Below are 22304 nucleotides of genomic sequence, written 5' to 3'. Positions count from 1 at the left end.
ATATCTTGGACACCAGCCCTTTATCTGTAGTGTCATTTGCAAATATCTTCTCCCATTCCATGGGCTGCCTCTTAGTTTTGTTGACTGTTTCCTCTGCTGTGCCGAAGCTTTTTACTTTGATGAAGTCCCAGAAGTTCATTTTTGCTATTGTTTCCCTTGTCTTTGGAGATGTGTCTTGAAAGACGGTTGCTGTGGCTGATGTCAAAGAGGTTAATGCCTATGTTCTCCCCTAGGATTTTGATGGATTTCTGTCTGACATTGAGGTCTTTCATCCTAAATGCCTCTTCTTTAGAGAAGTTGTCCCTGAATCTCTAGCCCAAATGAGAACTTGCTCTTACAGCACTAATTGTATTCATAATGATGTGTTTCCTGGTGTAATTATGAGCTTGGGGTCTGTCTCCCCCACTAAAGCAGGAGCATCCACAAAGGCAGTATTTGGCTAGTATTTCTTCAAGGAACAAATGAATGAGGACACCAGGCTCATTGGGCTGGAGACCAGAATGCAGGTCCCCACTGTCCGGGGGGCAGAGCAGGACCCATGATAGCAGGTGCCAAAGAGGAGGGCTCTCCCCAGAGATCTGAAAAGACCCCCTAGCCACTCACCCGTGCCCCCTCCTGGCCCACCTGCTGCCCACACACACAGCCGGACCCGGAGCACTAGAACACTGCAGCTTTATTTATTGAAACAACCGCGTCCGCAACTAGAGGTTACATTTGGGAGGCTTGGGGGTGAAAAAAGGACAAAGAGGTTGGGGTGGAGACAGAGAGCAAGGCAAAGGGGTGAGGATGGGGTCGTCTGACTAAAACAACCCCAAGACCTTTCACCCATGAATGAGGGTCTCCTGTTGTGCTTTTACCTTGGTGGTGGGGTGGGCCTGGGCATGGAGGGGTTGGCTTTTCTCTCAAGTCTGGGAGGCCTCAAGGCTGGAGCAGTCCCCTCCTTCCCCTGCCCCTTCTCCTAGGTTGGGGATAAAGGCCTTGGTGAGCTGGCCACCTGGGGCAGGAAGGATGCTTGGAGACCGCTGGGGCAGAGGGGCCAGCAGAGTTGAGCTGAGACGGTGATTATGGGGGTGGCTGGAAGGGGGTGGGGAGGTACCGGGAGGGAGGGCCCTCCTAGTGGGGCCTCTGGGAAATGAATGCAGGGGACACGAGGGAGGGGTGATGGTGGGCAAGTGCCATGTCTCTGACCTCAGCTTTCTCACCTGTACCATGGGGGCACTGGATTAGATGGTCTCTAAGGTCCCTTCCAGCTCTCAGGGTCAAGGGCTCCCTAGGAAGGAGTGGTCCTTCTGCCCCAGCACACACCCTCACACACATAAACACACATATTCACACCCCCACACAAACCCCTTCACCCTCACAGACACACACTCTCACACTCAGCACTGATTCAACAGAGAGGGGCATGCTATCTTGCCTTTGGAAGTGGGGAGGGCTCCCCCGAGCCCAGAAGCTCAACCCGTGGCCCTACAGGGACTCTCCAGAGCAGGTTCATCCACCCCATTCCTTGGGACAGACCTTGGAAATATGTCAAGCCCTCTGAGTCCAGGGAGGGGCAAACACAAAACTCTGTACCCTCTCACCCCATCCCTCTTGGTCCATAGGGGGAAGCCCGTAGGACGAGGACACCAGGACACACCGATCTTCCTTCAGAGCCCAGGCTCACGTGAAGACAGAGGGCCAGGGAGGGGAAACAGTCCTTTCTCTCTGGGAGCCTGGGCAGTAGCTAAAGCCAGTGTGGGCAGGGGGAGGCAGCGTCCGCATGGCACCCAGGACTGATCTGGTGTGGGAGGAGCAGTGGCCTGGGATGAGAGGCCAGAATTGGGGGCAGGGAGACAGCACCGCTCCTAGAGCAGGTGCCCAGTAACATCTGTAACATCTGTACCAGTGCCCAGAAGCCAGGGCAGGTGGACCAAGCTCGGTGCTGCTGCCTGATAGGAGGCCTTGGTCAGCAGTGTGACAGCCCCGGGGTGGGAGCACCGGACTTCCAAGGCTGGCTCCACCCCAACCGGCTGTGTGACCTGGGGCCAATCCGCCCCCTGCACCTTTCTCATTTACACAAGGAGGGGTTTGGCCCTCTGAGGCCCATTCCACCAGTGAGAGCCTGAGCCCGGGGCTTCCACCAAGCACAGGGAGAAAGGAGAATGAACAGGAAAGGGAAAGAGGCAGCAGGGTATCCCAGAGAAGGCAAGGTGGGAGGAGCATCCTGGGAGGCGGGGGCTCGGTCTGCAGGCTTAGCTGGGCACCCCGGGTGGCTGCCTGTGGTCCCAGGGGCAGCACAGCCCAGCTGAGACTCCCCCTCTTCTGCCTGTACAGCACCTGGCCCCAGGGGTCTCCCCGAGACATCAAACGGGGGGGGGCAACTGGAGTGAACAAACCCCAACACCTTGAGAGCTGACCCCGGACTCCCTGTTTTAAGGCCACAAAATGCCTCAGCCACCCTGACCCAGAGGGCGAGACTGTCACAGGGGAGACGCGCCGGATCCAGCCAGCCTGGTCTCCCCTGGGCTGCGGGTCTTCACGGGCCACCTACCAGCACACAGACGCTGACACCCACGGCACAGGTGACACTGACACAGAGGTGCTGACTCACAGGCAGACACAGACACACGAACACTGGGACACACAAAGACACTTCTTCCTTGCAGACCCCATCCTCCCACAGACAGACCGGCACACCCTGGGCACTCCCATCACACACTGTTAGTGCTAGTACGCATAGACACACACACTCCCTGCAGACCTGCGCGCGCACACACACACACACACACACACACACACACAGGCACCAGCCTCGCCCTTCCACACAGGAGGACCAAGGACCTCGGTGCCCCAAGGAGGTGGTGCCTGGTGCCATTCCTCTCTGCACCTCCATACCCACCCCAGCAAGGGCGCAGAGGAAGCCCCTGGCAGGCCAGTGGTTCGCATTCCTGGGTTCTTCCGAGGAGCTGTTAAACATTTCTGATGCCAGGCTGCCCACCAGTCCAGTGAAATCAGAACCTCTGGGGATAGGACCCAAGCATCCGTGCTTTCTAAAAGACCCTCTGGTGGTTCGATTCTGCAGCCAGGGCTGGGAAGCACTGATTTATAGAATCCGTTCCACTTGGCAAAGCCCACAGTGATTCCCCTATCGGGCCCACCTGTGCTGGGCATGAGGTTGGGATGGGCTGGGGGAGAAGGTTGGAAGGCTCGGAGGAGGAGCTCACAGTCTAGTTGGGGGCAACAGACGGGACAATTAAGGAACAATACTCAGCAGACGGGATGGAAATGTGTTCTGGGAACCCGGAGCCACTCATTTTGGAGAGAACCCTCGGCTGAGCCAGCAAGGCAGCCAGGCTGGTGGGGGGATCAGAAGGCCCCGCTCCAGGCCTGGCCCAGCCGCCCCAGCTGTTGGTGATGATGACAGCACAGGCCACGGAGCAGTGAGAGGGGCCGCCTTTGCGTCGGTGCCCCGCCTGCCTCTTGGCACTGCCCTGCTCCCCCTGCTCTGTTAGCTGTCCCCTCCGAATGCTCTAGGCCAAGCCCTGTAACACACCCCACCAAAGGTGCTCGCATTTCAATAGGGTCGTCTGTAAGCTCTTTGTCATCCATAGGGGATGAAAGGTAGAAATTCAGGTGGTGGCAGGCAGCTTGAGGCTACAGAATAGGGCTGCAAGTGGTATATTTGGCCAGCACCCCACACACATTCATGTCACTCGTGGAGGGGGGCATGCATGCCAACATCCCGCAGGCACACACCAAACCAGGGGTTAGGCCGGCCTCACAGACAGATATGTGTAATTGCACGTGCAGACTCACATTTGCACATACTCCTGCCCAGAGATGTACCCACAGTGCTACACAGACACAGACAAGTGCATGCGCGCACGCGCGCGCACACACACACACACACACACACACGGCCACATGCACACATGCATGAAGATTCACCCTGGAAGGGGCTGGGCCTCCTCTCTCCCATGGATGGTGGGGTGGGGTCTCAAGGGTGACATTGAGGAGGAGAGGGCTAGATTCCACTGTGCCCACCTAGGCTCCCAACCCAGAGCCTGAGGACAGGGAGCCCTTTTGGTTCCGGGCATGAGCTCAGCTCCAGGGCAACAGGAGGCCAGCAACTGGCCTGCCCCCTGCCCCAGCTCTGCAAAACCCTCCTTCCCCCACTGGGCCGGGAAGGGATCAGCCAACGAGATGGTCCTTTGCAGTGGAAGGGGAGCAGGGGCACCCCCTTAACACATACCCTCTTATCCAGAGCACCCCTTCCTGCCAAGTATAGAAGAAATGAAGGCTCTGCTCTACTCCCAAATGCCATGGGGGCACAAACTCGCAAAAAACAGGCCTTCTCCTCTGCTCCTCTCAAAGTCAAGCCTCAGCCCAGAAAATGGCTGGCCAGCACCCCACCCCCCACCCCCCCAGCCCGCTCCCTCGAAACACAGGTGGGTGCTGATGTTAAGCCAGCTGACTAGGGTGGAGATTGTGCTCTCAGGAATCCAGCTCCTCGGGGGGTGGGGTAGGGACAGAAGGGGCAGGAGGGAAGGTGTCAGACTTCAGACTGCCCAGGCCCAAGACCCTGTGCTGCGTCCCTCCAAAGGGGCACAGTGTGGGGAGGATATGATGTCCAAGAACAAACAGGTCAAGGGATCAAGGTGACCTGGGGTCTCCACCTTCCAGCCCTTGCCCTGAAAACAGAGGGCGTGTGGCAGGTGCCTCCCGGGCCTCCTTTGACCCCAGCCTCCCTCATCCCAGGGAGTCCCAGAATCCAGCCAAGGTTGGGGCTCCCGAGCCGGCTCCCCTTCTGGCTCCCTTCTGGTAAAGCCACTGGACTGAGTTAGGAACGACGGAAGGTCACCAGTTAGGAACAGGTGCAGCCAGGACAATGCCCATGTGGCGCCAAGGTCCCTGGGGTGGTAGACACCATTCCGGCGAGTCCCTTGTCTCCGCAGAAAAGAAGGTGCTGGCCGGTCGGATAGAAACTTGTGCTTTAATATATGTGTGTGTGTGCGTGTGAGTGTGTGCGTGTGTGCATGTGTCAAACGACCGGCTCCAGGGTCTCAGCGCCGGGTCTCTGTCCTTGTTTCTCTGCTCATCCTCGCAGCCAACGCAGGCCCCCTCCCTGGCGGGCCGGCCCTGCCCCTGGGCACCCCGGCTGGCGGGGGTCAGTCTTTGGTACGATGTGGACACTTTGGTGTGCCGGGGGCGGGGTGGGGGGGGCACGCAGCTCTCATCATCTCTGCAATGCCAAGAGGAAGATGACCATGGGCCCCCAGAGCTGTGGGTGGGGCTGGCGGGGGGCTCCACTGCCCGGCATCACCACCACTGCGACAGGAGAGAGAAGGGACACAGACCGGGGCCCCGGTCAGCTCGGCAGGGCCGGGGCCTAGCAAGCTGTCCCCTCTCTCGGGGGGACCTAAAGGGGGACGTTGCCCTCACTGCACACAGACACACCCGTAAGCACAGATGTGAGGTTGGGTGGTGTGGGGCTTAACTTAAGCCTGCCAGGGTCCAAATCCTGGCTCTGCATCTCACTAAGACACGGAGCAATTCACCTGACCTCCGTGGGCCTCAGTTTCCTCGTCTGTAAAATGAGTCCAATAGTCAGTGCCACCCCAGGGGGCTGCTGTCCTCACGACATGAGATCGTGCATATGCAGGGTTTTGCACCCTGCCTGGTGCATGGTAATCACTCAGTAAATCCAGCTGTTACAACTGCAAACACCTGGCCCTGGGGGGTGGGGCACACGTTCACATCTGCCCCCCCCACCGACAGACATACCCAGACGCAGACAGAGGCGGCATCTGGGTACTGTAATAACTCAGTAAGTTCACGGGAGGGCACGGTTCTCATTGCCCTACAAATGCCCCATAACCTGAGCCAGGGTGGGGCCCAAGGTGGGGCCCAAACACACCAGCACCTGTTCATGTAGTCCCTGACACACGCATGCCATCACCCAGTCACTCTGAAACCCCATTCAGCCCTGACACAGATAGGTGCCTACCCACACCGCCCCCCTACATTCGGCTCCTCCCTTCCTCCCTGCCCATCTTGCACCTTTATTGGGATCCATCTGCTTCCGGGGACACTCTCCTTTCTTCAGTGTGACATCATCTATGGCGATATCCCCCAGGTAGCCAGAGCCTCGAACCCCCTCAAAAATAATCTGGGGTGGGGTTCAGAGAGCAGAGAGTAGGGATTAGGGGATTCTTCCCGAGAGAACCCCCAACCCCTTCCTTCCCCTCAGTCCACTTGGAAGCCCCCATACCCCCGCCTGGGTTTCTCCCCAGCTCCCCGGAGGGAGCCCGGAGTCGTCCTAAGTGCTCCCTGGCCAGAGTGCCGGCCTGAGGGCTGGGGGAGCCTGTGAGGGGCCCCCGGGCCCGCTAGACTCACCTGGAAGGGCCCGCTGGGGTTGATGGGCACATGCACCTGCTGCCACACATTGCCCTTATTGCCGCTGAGGGACCAGGCGTGCGTGTCGAGGCCCCCTTTGTTCCGGGACCGCACCAGGAGGTTGAGGGAGCCTGTGGTGGGGATGAAGAGAGGGGGGCAGTGAGGGTCTGGACAAGGCCCCCCTCCCCCGCCACTGCCCACAACACTAGCCCAGACTGGTTCACATCCCGTTATCCCTGGGTGGGGGGCACCTTCAACATGAGACAGACAGGACAGCAGCAGGCTTCAATTCATCAGGATGCCTGCAATTTTCTTTCATTCCTTGCCTTCCTTTCTAATCAGCTGATCCCCCCAAGACACACACACACACACACACACACACACACACACACACACACACACACACACCATCCTTCTTCCTCTAAACAGTGGAGTTGTCCCAGGCAGTGGGGCCTATGACTGAGCACAGAGCAGGATTCCCAAAGCACACAGGGCACACCCCTGGCGTGGGATGATTTTTCTGGAAGCACAGGAATGGACTTTAAAACTTTTGATACTTAGATGTATGTTTTGAGAAATGAATGAAGTGAGTCCTTCAAACTCACAATTTCTCTAATATTGACGCTTCGGACAAAGCTAAGAAAAAGAGAGGGAGTTGCTTTAAGGAGAGATGTTGGTGTTTGTGCCACATAGCCACGGGAAAAGCAGAGGAAGTGAAATGCTGAGGGCATTTGCCTGTGGGTGCTGAGCTCGTGTGCCCACGGCCACAGGGGCCTGGAATTCTGGAGGTGCTGGGGGCCCTGGAAAAGAGGGAAGCGATTGTGGCTTGGCGAAGAGCGCCCAGGCCATGTCATGGCCCCTTCTTGGCTTGTCCAGCCCGCCTCGAGCCCCCAGTGATATGGAGGATCTGGCTCAGAGGGAAAGGGGGAATGAATCTTAGCACCTGGTGGCTGGTGTTTCCATGGCGCTGTCCAGAGACAGAGCCACACCATCTGTGACACCAGATAGCAGACCCCCGGTGGGGGAGAGTCACCAAATGTTACCTGCCTGAGCTGAAAGGAGTTGGCCCGAAAGACACAAGGTCTGGGGACAGCTGGTGCTCAGAGCTGCCAGGTGGGCTAGGAGGGGAGGGAAGAGGAGGTAACAGGACAGCAAGAAACACCCCGTTCCCCAGCAGCAGGGCCAGGCCTAGGTGGGGGCCCTCGCCAGCAGATGGACCCATCAGACGGCTATGGCCAGCTCCCAGTGGGCCGGGAGGTGCCACACAGGCTTCAGTAGGCCCAAGCCCCAATACCTTTCAGGCTCCTCACCAGCCCCAAAGGGACCCTCTCTCTTCCCCCTCCTGGGGCTCTTCTACCCCGCCCCCGTTCTTATACCCCTCAATTCCCACATCTTTTCTCCCTCTTCCACCACCCTGCCCCAAGGCCACTAATGGGGGGAACCCTCCTTTTCACGCCTCAACCAAAAATTGAATTTCTGCCCCCTTTCCTAAGTACCCCATCAGCTCTAGGATCTCCCCTGCTCAGGGGCTTCCTGACAGCCTTTCAAAGGGGTCAGCCAGGGTCCAAGACCTGCAACATCCCTGAAGGGTGGGCCTGCTCACTACTGTCTTCCCTACCTCCCTTGCCACCTGCAAAGCCAGAGTGAAATCTGTGCCAGAGCCTGGACAGACAGACTGCAGCTTCCCAGCCTTTGGGCTTCTGCTCAGGCTTTTCCCACTGCTGGAGACTCCCTCCCCTACCACCTTTTGCCCTGGCCAAATCCTTCCTGTGATTCGAGGCCTCTCTGAAACGCCATCTCCCCCGAGAAATCTTCCTAGGCTTGAGTTGGGAGTCCTCTGTGCTTCCTGTGAAGCCCGAGTCCTTCCACTGCAGCCCTCCAGGCCCCAGATCACTCTCTGCTCCGGGGTGTGACAGTTAGCGGGGATTCACATCTTCTCCTCCCCGTCTGACCCTTTGAGGGAAGGTCTGCAGCAAGTTGCTATGGGTTCTAAACCATTAAATGCTGAATGAACTGTTTATGATGGTCCTCACAACTGAAAGAGGACTTTCAGAGAACCTCATGGTTAGAAGTTTCTTTGGGGTTCGGGAACCTTAGGCCTCCCTATCATTCATTCGTTCAACTAACTGAGCCCCACTATGTACCAAGCACTGTTCTATACATGAGAGGTACGTCAGTGAATAAGGCAAAGACCCCTGCCCTCCTAGAGCTTACCTTCTATTGGTGATAAGCATTATAAAGCTAATAATGCAGGGAAAGGAATAAAGAGGTATTGAGGTGGGACTGTCAGGGACCTCTCTGAGGAGACCTGAATGAGGGAAGGGGGAGAATGTTCCAGGCCAGGGAACATCATGAGCAAAGTCCTCTTCGGCAGGACCCCACCCCAGGTATTTCAAGAAAAGCAAGGAGACCAGTGTGCTCGCGAGCTGAGTGGGAGCCAAGGCGAAAGTGGTAGAAAATGAGGTCAGAGAAGGAGGCAGGGGCTGGATCAGATACTGGAGGCCTAGGCGAGATGGTGATGAAAGGGGCAGAGCAGGGGAGTAATGTGACTTGGGACACGGGGCCCCTCCACAGCATCCCTGCTAGAAAGCCTTCCTGTCCAGATCTGATGCTTACGGGGTCTTCCTCTGGTCAAATTCAAATCTGCCTCTGGCTTCTATATGTACACAGTGTTTCCGGAAACCTGCCCCCAAATCTAGCGCAGTGATTGCCTTTGGGGAAGGGCTCTAGGTAGCAGGAGGGCTGGGATGGGAGGGGGACTCTCATTATGCGCCCTTTGTACCTTCTGACCCATGCAAAATACATGGCTTGTCTTAGTAAAGAAGTAAACAAACAAATAAATAAAAAATTTAAAAACTTGTCACTTCCTCAGCAGAGTCTTCCATAATCAAGCCCCCAGCGCTGGTCCCTGTTCCCAGCTGTCTTGGCCACGTGGACACGTGTCACAATGGCACCTCAGTCTTATCTGGTGCCATTAGCTGTTTAACGTCTGTCTCTCCCACTTGACCGTAGGTGCCAGGAGCGCGGGGAACTGCTCTGCCCTGTTCATCGCAGTACCTGATGCCTGGCACAGAGCAGGAGCTCGGGAAATAAGTTCATCGATTCACGTGACTTCCCAGAGGGCAAATGCACGCCCACCCTTAGGAAGCCGGACTGCCCCTCAGTGCTCACAAAGCGGCACCCTCCCAATCCTGTGTTCAGGGCTTGGGGGAGTCAGACAACTTGGGTTGCTGTGTGATCCTGGGGAAAAGGCTGAACCTCTCTGATTTATATGGTAGTACCTCCCTCACCTGGTGCTTGTGAGAGATAATGGCACTACAGAGGCAGAGCACCCAGGAAGTCACCGGGCACTTGACAGGTGCTCAATACAGACACCCTCTTAGCCTTTTTCGCTCTCTCCTCCAAGGCTTCCGTCTTGTCCTGCTGGAGCCATCTTCTTTGCAGACTCAGGACAACCTCAGACAAGCTGGCTCTGGCTTCCTCCCTTGCCCAGATTCTGCCTACACCCCCTCCAAGGATTTGTGATTCAGCCAAGTTGGGAAGCCCAGGCCTCGCATGGGCCATGCCCAGCCTCCTGCGGACTCCCTCTCTCCTCCCCGCCCCAGCAACCCTTGGGCAGACTACCGGGTCCCCCGACTCACCGATGTGCTTCCCGTACATGTGGTAGAAAAAGGAGACGCAGTAGAACTTAGCGCTGGCATTGTACAAGGGACTCACCAAACGGGCTCGGTCCCCCAGCTCCCGGGGCCTTGATGTCTCAATGAACATGTAGTAGCCTGTTGGGGAGGGGGAGATGCACCAACAGCCTCCTCCTCACCCCACACAGGCCACTTTCCACCTGCTTCCTTCACTGCCTTAACTTCATCTGACCCCAGGGGCCTCACCCATCCCACCTCCACCTCCCTGCCTCACCGGCCGGCACAGCAGTCTAGGCCAGGAGTTCCGAGTTCTACTGCAGTTTCTCTTCTTCTGAGTCCCCATGAAGACAGAGTTGTGTCTCCCCCTCAAATTAGGGCTCCCTGAGGGCAGGGCTGTGTCTCCCCCTCAGACTGGGGCTCCTTGAGGGCAGGGCCGTGTCTCCCCCTCAGACTGGGGCTCCCTGAGGCAGGGCTGTGTCTCCCCCTCAGACTGGGGCTCCCTGAGGGCAGGGCTGTGTCTCCCCTCAGACTGGGGCTTCCCGAGGGCAGGGCTGTGTCTCCCCTCAGACTGGGGCTCCCTGAGGGCAGGGCTGTGTCTCCCCCCAGACTGGGGCTCCCTGAGGGCAGGGCTGTGTCTCCCCTCAGACTGGGGCTCCCTGAGGCAGGGCTGTGTCTCCCCCCTTGAACTGGGGTTCCCTAGTGCTAGACCCCTCCCTGAAGCTGTTCTTGTCGCAGTCCATGTCCTCACCCTCAGGGGTGCCACTGATGTCAGTGGGGGGACCAGTGTTGGGGGAGCGCTTGGGATTCTGGTTGAGGGCATTCTGCCGTGTCCAGTCAAAGTTGTCTGTCAGGTCCTGGGTGTAGCCACAGATCTTCTCATCTTCAAAGTGGCAGGTGTTGTCTGCATTGGGCCAAGGGGGCGGGGGAAGGAGACAAAGAGGGTCAGGAGGCGGCCTGGTCTAGTTTCACCCTCCCTGGCCACCCCGAGGCAGGTGCCACACATCCAAGCCGTAGGCCTAGGATCTCAGGGCTTGAGAAACCAGGCAACAGGGCCCCTGAGAAATCCGTTCCCAGAACGGGACTTCCTAACCTTTGTACACCGCAGACCCTCTGACATCTAGTGAAGTCTAAGGGCTCCATCTCAGAATAATAATTTTAGATGCACAAAATGAAATACACAGGGTCACAAAGGAAAATCACTTATATGGAGATACAGCTGTCAAAATATTTAAAAAACACATTTGTGAGATAACAATAGGTGGGCTTCTTTATTATCTAATTAAATAACAAGATCTAGTGTTAGCTCTAATAACTGCTGTGGTTTTGAAGCCCTGATGAATGTAAATGATACTCAGGAGAGGCTGCAACAACTTTAAGATAATGTGCAAACCGGGGCTTTGTCCTGATGACAGGGTCACAGGTAGTGATTATACTAGTGTGGTCCGTTGCCTACATTCGTCCCTGAAGATGTTAAACTTCTGCTAGAAGTTAGGGGAAGATAAAGAAGTAACTGTATGCGCTTCCACGTTCCAGGTTCACGGACCCCCTGAATTCTACACACAGATCCTTTGGGGGGAGGAAGGGCTTCCTGGATCTCAGGTTAAGGACCCCTGCCGCAGAGAACAGGGGATGTGGATAAGTCTGGTCTCTCCACTTTTCTTTTACGGACAGTGATTCTAGGGGACAGGATCAGGGTGCTGACTGAGGGGGGAGGCCCTGAGTTACAGACGTCCCCTACCTCTGCCCCGCTCCACCTTTAAGCCCCAGAATCAGTCCTGGATGCACGTGTCTCCAAGCCCAGCCTTGTCCCCTTTGGCCTCTCCTTCCAGCGGCTGGCCTCCACCCCATTTTCTCTCTGGGTATCTCTCAGGGTCCTCTCCTCCCACCAAGGGAGTCTTTGTGTTCCCAAAGGGAAGGGGAAGTGGGAGGGAGGTGTCTCACCTGACAGGTTGGGAGAGTTGATGGCTGAGAAAGCAAGCGGGAAAACCAAGTCAGAACTGAGGTGTGGGACCGTACAGAGGGTGCCCCGGCTTTGGACCAGGGGACAGGGTTCCCGAAACCAGGACTGGGGGCCAGAGGGGCCTAGCCTGCGGTGACAAAGTAGAACACTGCACAGTGGGGAGCCCCAAGCTCTGGAACCACGTGGGGAGGTTGAAGGGGGGGTCCCCTGGGGAGGAGATGAGCCCACCCTTCCCACCACCCCTACCCCACCACCACCACCTACGCTCTGTGTAGTGGATGATGCGGGAGGCCATGTCACCAGCCCCGAAGGTGGTGTAGGGTGTGAGGCGGACCTCGTAGCTGTGGGGCACACGGAGGTCAGTCAGGATGTACTCCAGCAGCTGCCCCTTCTCCACGCGCCGCACTGGGATGGCCTTCACCATGGCGTTGTGCTGATTCAACTGCAGATACAGGGTGTTCCCAGATGCCCAGCAGGCCACACCCTCCACCAGAGCACCGGCCCAGGCCCTGGTGTGACTTGGAGGGTGGGGTGGGGGGCAGTGTCAGGGAGCAGAAAGAATAAAGGACTAGGAAGCCAGACCCTCAGTTTCCCCCTCTGTGAGAGAGAGCAATCACTCCTACCACGCCTCCCTCCTAGGGCTGTCCTTAATAATACGTGATGCTGGGCACTGTTCAAAGTGATTTGCCATTATTAACTCACTTAATCCTCAAAATAACAATCCTCTGAGGTGGAACATTATAATGACTCCCATTTTACAGATAAAGAAACTGAGGCCAAAGAGATGTCATTTGCCCTAGCTCACACAGAGCTAGATTCTAGCCTAGGCGGTCTGCCCCAGAGCCACACTTTTACCCTCCACTGCCCCTGCCCCTTGGGGAGAACCACATGGAATTAGACTGGACACAAGAACAGCACAGCTCCAGCTTTGCATTCTAGAGACCCTGTGGATGAGACTGCCCCCTACCCCACTCTAAGCTCCTGACTCACAAGTAGATTCTGTGTTTTGTGAGCAGAGCTAGCTCTGTCCCCTTTCCCCTGTCCAAGATCCCCAGCAGATCCAGCCCAATTCTCAGGGCTGGGCCCAGAGCATGGGGTCAGAGGGGGCAGGTCCCTAGAACCTCCCAGCTTCTGCTGCTGTGTCCGGAATACTTTCTCTCTGGCTCTAAAGAGTGGTCTGTAAGGGGGTCAAATATGTCCAAGCCCTGCCTCCAACCCCTTCCCATGGCTTGAGGGACACTCCCAGGGTCAGCCTGCCCCCGGGCCCCTGTCCCTCCCGGCCCACCTGGCGGACACTGAGTCTGTAGTTGAGCAGGGGGTCGACAGCATCGGGCTCCCTCTGGGTCCACTGCAGCACATAGGAGTAGTTCTTGGACAGCTTGTGGCTGCGGGTGGGGTTGGGGGTGTCGAAGTAAAACTCCGGGCTGTAGGCTTTGGCTGAGAGGGCGGGGAGGGGGGCGTGGGGCCGTGAAGGGTGGGGAGTGGGGAGAGACAGAGAGAGAGAGGAAGCACGGGAGAGGGAGAAGGAAGAAGATGGCAAGGAACAGAGACAGGGTACGGGGAGACAAAGAGAAAGGGAATACAGTGAAGAGAGGAGACAGTGGGAGAGGAGGAGATTGGGGGAGTGAGGGTGGGGTGTGAGGGAAAGTGGGAAGTGGAGAAAAGGGAGATTGGGAATTCCAAGACGTGGTATTGGTGAGAACAGAGAGGAAAGGTCAAGGAAAAGCCAGAGAAAAGAGAAATTTGGGGAGACACACAGGAGGGATATTAGAGAAGTCACAGGGAAAGAGAGTGGGGGGAAAGACACAAAGAAGGGTCGATTTTGAGGTGGAAGGAAGAGAAAGGAGAGGGAGAGAGAGAGGCAAAAAGGTGGGGAGACAGGGGAAGTGTGGGAGAACAGGGGAGGGGGAAGGAGGTGGGAAATGTCATAGGGGCCTCTGGCTGGCAGGGCGGGGTGGGGTGGGGAAGGGCTGGGGAGTGACCTGTGGTCCTGGCCCCCTGCTTTTGAGTGAAGAGATCCAAACAGGAGCTAAAGGGGCACCCGGTCAGTTGGGGGCTGCTGAGAGAGCTGGAGGTGCAGTAGAAGGGGACAGGCACACCTGGGGCTCTCCTCCAGGGGCGCTGCCACCAGCTCTGACAGGGAACCAGCTCTCCCTCAAAGAAGAGAAAGGGCATCAGAAACCCCTTCGGCCCCTATGCGTTCTCCTCAGCCTTCACCACGACCTCCACCCCTTTCTGAATCACCCATGCTCGCCTGCAGCCCCAAACAGCCCACCCAGGAAGGACTTGATGGCGAGATAGGCTGAGAGGGATTTCTGGGCACCAAGGGGCCTGAATCTCTGGGGTGACGGCTCAGGAAATGTGCGCTGGCTGGCCCAGAGCCACCCACGACGTTCCAGAGAAGCTGTTGAGGGTCGTCTTCTCTCCTCTTAGCTACAGCTCAGGCCCCTCACATTGGGCCTGCAGTTACGAAAAGAAGGGGTCCTCCGTCCGCAGCCTCCGCGCCCCAGGACGAAGGAGGAGGGGCTTGAAATGTGATGGCTGGGATGGGGCGGTGCCCAGGGCCTGAGTAGGCGGGTTTAAACCTGGTGTGGGCGGAGCTGGAGCGCACCTGCTACCAGGAAAGGAGGAAACGGAGAGCTGGGATTGGACGAGGCTGGAAGGGGTGGGGCCTATGCCTCGTAATTGGGGCCCAGGCGCGGTGTGGATGGGTCTTTAAAGGGAAAGGCCCATACTTGGTGCTCGCGGGGCTAGAGGGGCGAAGCCTAAGCCCGGGGAAGTAGGGGTTTGAAAGCGGCAGGGCTGTCCGAGGCCAAGGGGAGGGAGGCTTAGCTAAAACGGGCGGGGCTTAGGGCACGTATAAGCTGGACTTGAGAAGTTCCTACACCTGGAGAGGGCGTGAGTGAAGCGGTATAGCCGGGTCTAGAGGGGCCCTAAAAGATGTCACAGTTTGCTCCGAGCGGCGTGGGCGGGGCTTAGACCTGGCATGGGCGAGTCTTGGAAAGGCAGGGACCTAAACTTAGTGAAGGGGGGCAGGAAAGGGGCGGGGCCCAGGCCGACTGTGGGCGGGGTTGGGGCGGAGCCTGGCCCCAGGTGGGCGCTGTTGGGTGGGGCGGGACCCACGGGACGCTCACCCGAGACCTGAAAGAGGCAGGCAGCCGAGCCAACGTCGTTCGAGATGCTGCACTCGTAGCTGCCGCTGCTGTCGCGGGTGACGGCGTCGAGGCGCAGTTCGGAGTGGTCGGGGGCCTCGGCGGCGACGGGGACAGCGGGCGGCGGAGGCAGCAGCTGCCCTTTGAAGCGCCACACGGCCGAGGCGATACGCTGGGGGCTGCCCCGCAGCAGCGAGCAGCGCAGCAGCACGGGCCGGCCCAGCGCTTGGCGCACATCCTGCGAGCTGGGCTCCACCTCCGGCGGGACTGGGGACGGGGGCGGCGGTCAGCGGGGCCGGGTGGGGTTGGAGGAGCGGCCCCATCGGAGGCGACGCACTCGACCCTGCTCCCGCACCCCCCAGCCTGGAGGGATCTCAGAGCGGATACACACTCGTAACATACACAACAGCCGCGCTCTGAGCAAATACCCACCCCATCCCGGCCAATTCTTCCAGCCATGCTTCCCAGACTGGGCCTCTAGTCTTTGCCTCAGATGGTCCCCTCACACGCCTCTCCCCGCCCCCTCCCCCACGTAGTGAAAAGCAGCATAACATCGGAGCTCAGAGCAAGATCCCCAGAGCTAGACGCCTTAGGTTCAAATCTCAACCCTGCCTCAAACTAGCTGGTAAGACCTTAGGCAAGTTACTTATCCTGTGACTCGGCTTCTCGGTTTGTAAAAATAAGGAAATAATAGAGTCTATTTATAGGGCTGTGAAGGGTTAAATGAGTTCATGCATTAAAATGCTCTTAGAACAGTGCTTGGCACGACGTGAGTTAACTCTCATCGTTATACTATCAGACACAACGTACTCCCGTGAAGGTCTTTCAAACTCCCATGTCTACCTGTTATGTTCTATCAGTTATTTCTTTGCTCACTGGGTCCCTGGGAATGAAGATGGGGGCGAGGGGGGCGGCACTCGATAATGGCAATGTGGCAAGGGTCACAGACCTCCCGCCTTAGAACACGGGGTTGGTAAGGTTTGGGGGATATGGGCAGTACGTGGAGGGGGTTGGTTGGCCTGGAGTGTATGAGGGGTGGAGAAGGGGCAGGTCAGGCTGAGAACCGGGAGGGACAGCCCAGAAGGGAGTCCAGGTGGGGCGATGAGACTCACACTGCACATTCAGCTGCACCTGGGCCTCGCGGGGGCGCACGTTGAAGCCATTGTACCGAGCCGTCTGGCAGCGGTAGGTCCCACTCATGTCGCGGCTCACGTGCTCCAGTCGCAGCTTCCCGTCCGGGGTCTCCTCCAGGGGCAGCCCCGAGGGCAGCAGCGCAGCCTCCTTGTCCACGCGGGACCAGAGCACCGGCGGCCGCGGCTTGCCTCGAACCTCACACTGCAGCTCGGCGGGCGAGCCCTCCCGCACTGTGACCACGGCCCTGCCCTTGGGCACGCTGATGGTGGGAGGCACTGCGGTGGGGAGGCGGGCAGGAGCAGGGTTAGAGCTCCCGCTGGCCCCTGCTTTCGGGCTTCGGCTTCCCTCTCCCTAGGTTTGAGCCTCCCTTCCCCATCCCAGATGTCCCAAAGACCCCTCAGTATCTCCAAAACACAGCTCACCTCCCCCAGTTCTCTCTACCTCCTGGGGTCTCTACCTCAGGGTCTCCCAACTCAGAAAGAGACCTGAAGTCCTCCTGGCCTATTCCTTCTTTTCGTTTAGCCCAAGGAAAGGGGGTTCCATCTTGTAAACAGTTCTACTCAATGACTTCCTCCCTCAACCCCCTCTCTCCTGCCCACTGACCCTGATCTAGTTAAAGCTTCCATCTTGCCTTCTGGAGTGTTATCACAACATCCTGCCTTCTGGAGTGTTAGCACAACATCCTGCCTTCTGGAGTGTTAGCACAACATCTTGCCTTCTGGAGTGTTATCCCAGATCCCTAGGCTGTCCCTCAACATGCTTACCCTTTCTTCCAAAGTAATAGGATATCTGGAGTTTAGCAGGGCACACAGCCAGAATAACCATTATGTCTCCCAGCCTGTCTTAGTGCTAGCTAGCTGTGACCATGTGACTAAATTCTGGCCAGTGGGATGTGACAGGAAATAAGGGTCTGTAAAAGGCGAGGCTGTGCCCCTCTTCTCCTCCTTCCTGCGGGCTGGAATGCAGACTGATGGCTGCAGCTGGAACTGCCATTGTGGACAAGGTGGCCCACACTAGTGATAACAGAATAGCAAGACAAGATGGAGCCTGGGGCCCTGAGGACTAGGTGGAGCTGAGCCATTATTCCAGCCTGGACTGCTCACTTTTATGAGAAAAAAAAATACACATCTAGCTCATTTAAGCCACTAGTAGTATTCGGGATTTTCTGTTACACACAGCCAAACCTAATCCAACCCAACACATCGCCCAACTGGAGGGTCTTTTAAAGACTTCCATGGGTCCCATCCCACATCCCATCAAACAAATTAAAATGTCCCACATTAAATATAAATTGTAAATAACTCCACAAGGCAAGCTGAGGTCCAGTTATCTAGTTAGGATCATTCATACTCTTGTAAACATTTATACAAATGCATCAGCTTTAATTTTACAGTTTTCTCTTTGTATTTTGCAGCCAATTAATTTGCTTTTCCAGGTCTAAATTATTTCCACAGGCCCTTAAAAAGCTTCCATGCCCTAGGCATCAGGCTAATGAGCCAAATGGAGGAAATGGCCCAGTGCCCTATTGATTTCCCTGTTTCCAAAACGTCCCAGCTCCCAACCTTGCTCTGCCCCCACAGGTTAAAGGGCTGTCTCCTTCCTTTGAGGCTGCACTGCCCTCAGGTTAAGGCTCCAGTTCCTTGGCCCTACAAACAAGACCCTCGTGCTCCAGCCTCTCCCCAGGCTCATCTTCCCTCTCCCATCCTGTGTCCCGGCTATGGGATCCACTTATAAGGCTTGTAAGGGACACACTCCCTGGCTACGAAGTCTTTTCTCTGTGCAGAAGTCAGGATGGAAGGGGCCTCTGAGGCCATCTGGTTCAATATCTCACAGAGGAGAAACTGAGGCCCAGAGAGTCAAAGAGGCTTAGCCAAAGTCAGCCAGCTCCTCCGTGCAAGGGGCTAAGGACTGGAGATGAGATTCTAGAGACTCTCTCCAAAATCATCCCCTTTAAAGTCCTGTCATTCTTAAAATGTAAACCCTTCAGGGGTGGCTCTACAGTCAGACTGCCTGGGTTCAAATCCCAGCTACCCCACTTACTGTTTGTTAACTTAGGTGAGTTTCTTAAACTCTCTGAGCCTGTTTCTTCATCTCTAAACACTGATGATAAACTACCACATAAGGTAAACCATGAAGGTGAATGAGCTAAATATGAAATCATCAGAACACAGAGTAAACACTCAATAAATGTTAGTCATTATCTTATTGTTGTTATTTATTATTATTGGAATAAAGACCCAAATCCCTGCATAATCCGGCCCCCGCTGACCCCCTGCTCTCTCCCATCTCACGCCATTCTCTCAGCTCCACTTTCCTCCCTTCAAAAGTGCTCCAAATGGCCCATGCACTTACCTGACGTAGGGCCTTTGCACATGCTGCTTCTTTGGCCTCCCTTTTCTTCTACCCTCCCTTGCTCTCTTTTGCCTAGCAAAATCCTGCCCCTCCCTCAGATCTCAGATCAAACATTCTATCTTAGGAAACTCTTTCCCGACTCTCATGTATCAGAGTTTGCAGTGATATATTTATTTGTGAGACTATCTGAAAAACGTTTGCCTTCCTGCTTCGTTCAATGCCAGCAGAGCTCATTTTGCCCACCACTCTACCCCAGAGCCTAGCACAAATGCCTGGCATACAACAGATGCTTAATAAATGGGTATGGACACAGAGGAAACACAAATCATGTTCCCCTCACTCTGGTCTCCTTTCCCCCAAGCTACTGTGCCCACCTCCCCTCTGTGGGCCTCTCCAGTTTCCTCACACACACACACAAACACCCATGCCGCTTCAGCTGCCCACCTGTCTCAGAGGAGATGTTGACCTCGACGCTGAGGTCAGGCACAGGTGCTCCTGGGAAGGAAGCCACACACAAGTAGGTGCCATAGTCGCTGAAGTGCAGGTCAATGAGCTCTAGGCTGCTCGTGACGGCAGGCAACTCGGGGTCATTTCGGGTCACCAGCAGCCTCTTGGACATGCGTGCCGGCTTGCCATTCTTGAACCACTGGTAGGTCACCTTCTCCTGGGGTACTGCATCCACATGGCACGACAGCTTCAGGTCCTGGCCCAGCTGTATGTTCTCACTCTCTTTGATCACATCTGGGGTGATCTGGAACGTAGCATTCTTCATGGCTATGGGTGGATGGGGAGGGAGAGGTGGCTGGGGCTGGCCCAAAGCCAAGGGTCTATGTCCCTCCCACCCCTATCCAGACCCAGTTTCTCTCCTTGAACTGGCCTTCCCACACCACCACCACCCCCAAGAGAAACATCACTTTGCTTGGAAATCATTCTGCTTGCTCAGATGCATTTTTAAAAATCCAAAAAAGCTGGCTGTAGAAAAGTGGGTTTAGGAATTGTTATAGCCACTGTTGACTGAACGTCCGTTATGTGAGAGGCACCGTTCCAAGCGCTTGACACGGTTTTACTCATCTCACCCATCCCACAATCTTGGAGTGAGGCACTTTGCTGTCCCCATTTTACAAAGGAGAGAACTGAGGCTCAGACAGCTTAAGTAACTTGCCCAAAGAAATAGCCAACCTTGAATTCAGACTCAGCCTGCACTCTTAAAGGCTGCACTGCTTTATTTTTATTCTTGTTTTAAACCTTGAATGTGCAAAGTACAATTTTTGGAAAGAGGCACCAGAATGTATTAGTGCTTCTGTCTAGAGAGTGGGGCTGAGGGGAAATTTTATCCTTTTGTACTGTTTGCTTCTTTGCAACAAGTTTGTGCAATTTTTATAATAAAAGCCAAATACAATTATTTTATGTGAAATTACATAAAACACAGAGTTTAGGAAAAAGGTCTAGCCTCTTTGAAAAATCTGAATATTGTCTGACGTAGCCAAGAGTTAGACAGAATTTTTCTTCTTCTTTTTTTAAGTAGGCTCCACATCTACCATGGAGCCCAAAGCAGGGCTTGAACTCATGACCCTGAGATCAAGACCTGAGCTGAAATCAAGAGTTGGACACTTAACTGACTGAGCCACCCAGGTGCCCCAAGACGGCATTCTCAAGAGTGGGTGCTAATTCGACAGGTCCCTGGTACAACGGCCATGAACTAGGACTGGGCTGGGCAGAGCAGGCTGGACGTCACCCTAAGAGGCGACCGTAAGTATTTGATGTAAACTGAAATCTCAGGAACCTAGGTTTTAAAGGCCAAATGGAATTAGGTGGAAAAGAGTAATCTGACAAGAAAAGTACCATCAAAGGAAAAAGTAGTCATCAGCAACAATCTTGCTACTGTCTTTCTTGCTCTGATTAAGTAAAAAGTCACCAAGAGCTAGCTTCTTTTTGGGATAAGAGTCAGAGAGAGACTGGTTGGTGAGGGAAGAACAAAAAGGAGGGACCATTTCATCAGAAGACTCTCCACTGGATTTGACAGAAGCTGTACTTTATTTTCAAGGGCTAAAGAGCTGCAAACAAGCCTGGATCTTTAAAATTTTCAAGTAAATGAACAACAACCAAACAACAACCTAAAGTTACTTCTAAGTCAGAAGAATTTAAAGTTTTCTCTTTAGGGGCGCCCAGCTGGCTCAGTCAGTAGAGCATGTGGCTCTGGATCTCAGGGTCGTGAGTTCGAGCCCCATGTTGGGTATAGAGATTACTTAAATAAATAAAACTTAAAAAAAAACAAGCTTTCTCCTGCAAGCACAGTAGCAAAATCAAGACCATACTGAGAAGCTAATGAGGCTGAGGTTTAGTAAGTAGGGTGTTTATACTTCTTTAATTGTGCCCCAAGTTTTGTATCATTTTTACATTTAGTAATTACCTTCAGACTCACCGACGCGCTTTGCTAATAAAGATTTGCATATGAGGTATGTACAAATCCATGTTATTTTCATTTTAATTCTGTGAAAACTGTAGAAACCATTGTATGGGAAGAGTCAGGAAATTTCTCTTAAAGAGTGGAATGTCCACATTTAGCTTTTGGCAGCCTCAGTTTCCCAATCTAAGAAAGATGTCGGTAATTGGGGTGCCTGAGTGGCTCAGTCAGTTAAGCGTCTGCCTTTGGCTCAGGTCATGATCCCAGGGTCTTGGGATCGAGTCCCGCATTGGGCTCCCTGCTCAGCGAGGAGTCTGCTTCTCCCTCTCCCTCTGCCTCTCTCTCTCATGAATAAATAAAATCTTAAAAAAATATATTGGGAAATCAATGCCAGCCCTTCCCACTTCTTCCATTGTCAAGATGACATTTGGAAATGTAGATTATAAATAAAACTTTATACAAATTGTAGTCCAGCCGCCGGCAGACAGACAAAAGGAAGCGGACAGGCTCCTTTCCCAGCTCGCCGGCGGTTCCTGGAGGGCAGGGCCCCCGCCCGCCTCCCGAGTCCCCTCCCGCCCCTCCGGACCCACGTACACCGCACCAGCAGGTTGACCGTCTTCTTGGCAGGGTTGCCCACATTGTTGGTGGCCGTGCAGTTGTAGTAGCCAGAGTCCCGGGCCTGCACTGAGGGGATGCTGAGGGTGCCACTCTGGGCCACAGCACCCAGGGGCAGCGGGCCCTGCCCGTGGGACCACTGCAGCTGGGGTAAGGGATCGCCGCCTGCCAGCAGACACTGTACTGTCACATTCTCCCCCGGGTTGACCACCAGAGTTTCATTCACAGACAGCTTCAGGGCTGGTGGTGCTATAAGGACAAGGTGGTGGGGTCTTAGGGGACCGTGAGGCAGCGCTGGGGGAGCTGAGCGGGGAGGAGAAGCCATGGGCTTGGGGAAGGCCTGGAGGGAGAGGGCAGGGAGCAGGCGGAGGGGCGGGGTGGGGACATGCTCACGGTGAGGGGCCTAGAGTCCTGTGTGGGGCGGGGCGCCATCTCCTAGCTGGGGAGTCAGCCCCAGGCGGGCGGTGGAGGGGGGTGGGGACGGGCAGGGAAGGCCTGTACCCGTGGTGTTGGTGAGCCGGAAGGTGATGGCCTTGTCCGGGATGCCGCACACGTTGCGTACGGACACCTGGCAGGTGTAGCTGGCATAGTCCTGGGGCCGCAGGTTCTTCAGCTTCAGGACCTTGGTCTCCCCCTAGGCAGCAGCAGAGCACTGGGGTGAGGGGCCTGCT

The 22304-nt window shown here is 55.6% G+C and overlaps 1 protein-coding gene across 1 annotated transcript in view; it reads right to left on the bottom strand.

Moving 5' to 3' along the window:
* Positions 1–5218: 5218 nt before the first annotated feature.
* Positions 5219–22304, bottom strand: part of MDGA1 (MAM domain containing glycosylphosphatidylinositol anchor 1) — a 52453-nt gene continuing 35367 nt past the window's right edge. Inside the window, exons 5-17 of the mRNA XM_028120666.2 lie at positions 22135–22267; positions 21613–21882; positions 19059–19388; positions 16241–16537; positions 15111–15395; positions 13262–13413; positions 12241–12418; positions 11958–11981; positions 10765–10917; positions 10020–10154; positions 6379–6509; positions 6043–6151; positions 5219–5310 (exon numbers count right to left, since the gene is read on the bottom strand). Of these exons, the coding sequence (XP_027976467.1) occupies positions 5219–5310; positions 6043–6151; positions 6379–6509; positions 10020–10154; positions 10765–10917; positions 11958–11981; positions 12241–12418; positions 13262–13413; positions 15111–15395; positions 16241–16537; positions 19059–19388; positions 21613–21882; positions 22135–22267 (2289 nt within the window). The remainder of the gene's footprint in view (positions 5311–6042; positions 6152–6378; positions 6510–10019; positions 10155–10764; positions 10918–11957; positions 11982–12240; positions 12419–13261; positions 13414–15110; positions 15396–16240; positions 16538–19058; positions 19389–21612; positions 21883–22134; positions 22268–22304) is intronic.

The sequence above is a fragment of the Eumetopias jubatus genome, unplaced genomic scaffold, assembly GCF_037043125.1.
Source record: "Eumetopias jubatus isolate StellerSeaLion01/CBP00866 unplaced genomic scaffold, mEumJub1_p1.0 scaffold_6, whole genome shotgun sequence".
Classification (NCBI taxonomy): Eukaryota; Metazoa; Chordata; class Mammalia; order Carnivora; family Otariidae; genus Eumetopias; species Eumetopias jubatus.
Note: the sequence above shows the minus strand (reverse complement) of the source record. Positions and strands in the feature narration are given on the sequence as shown.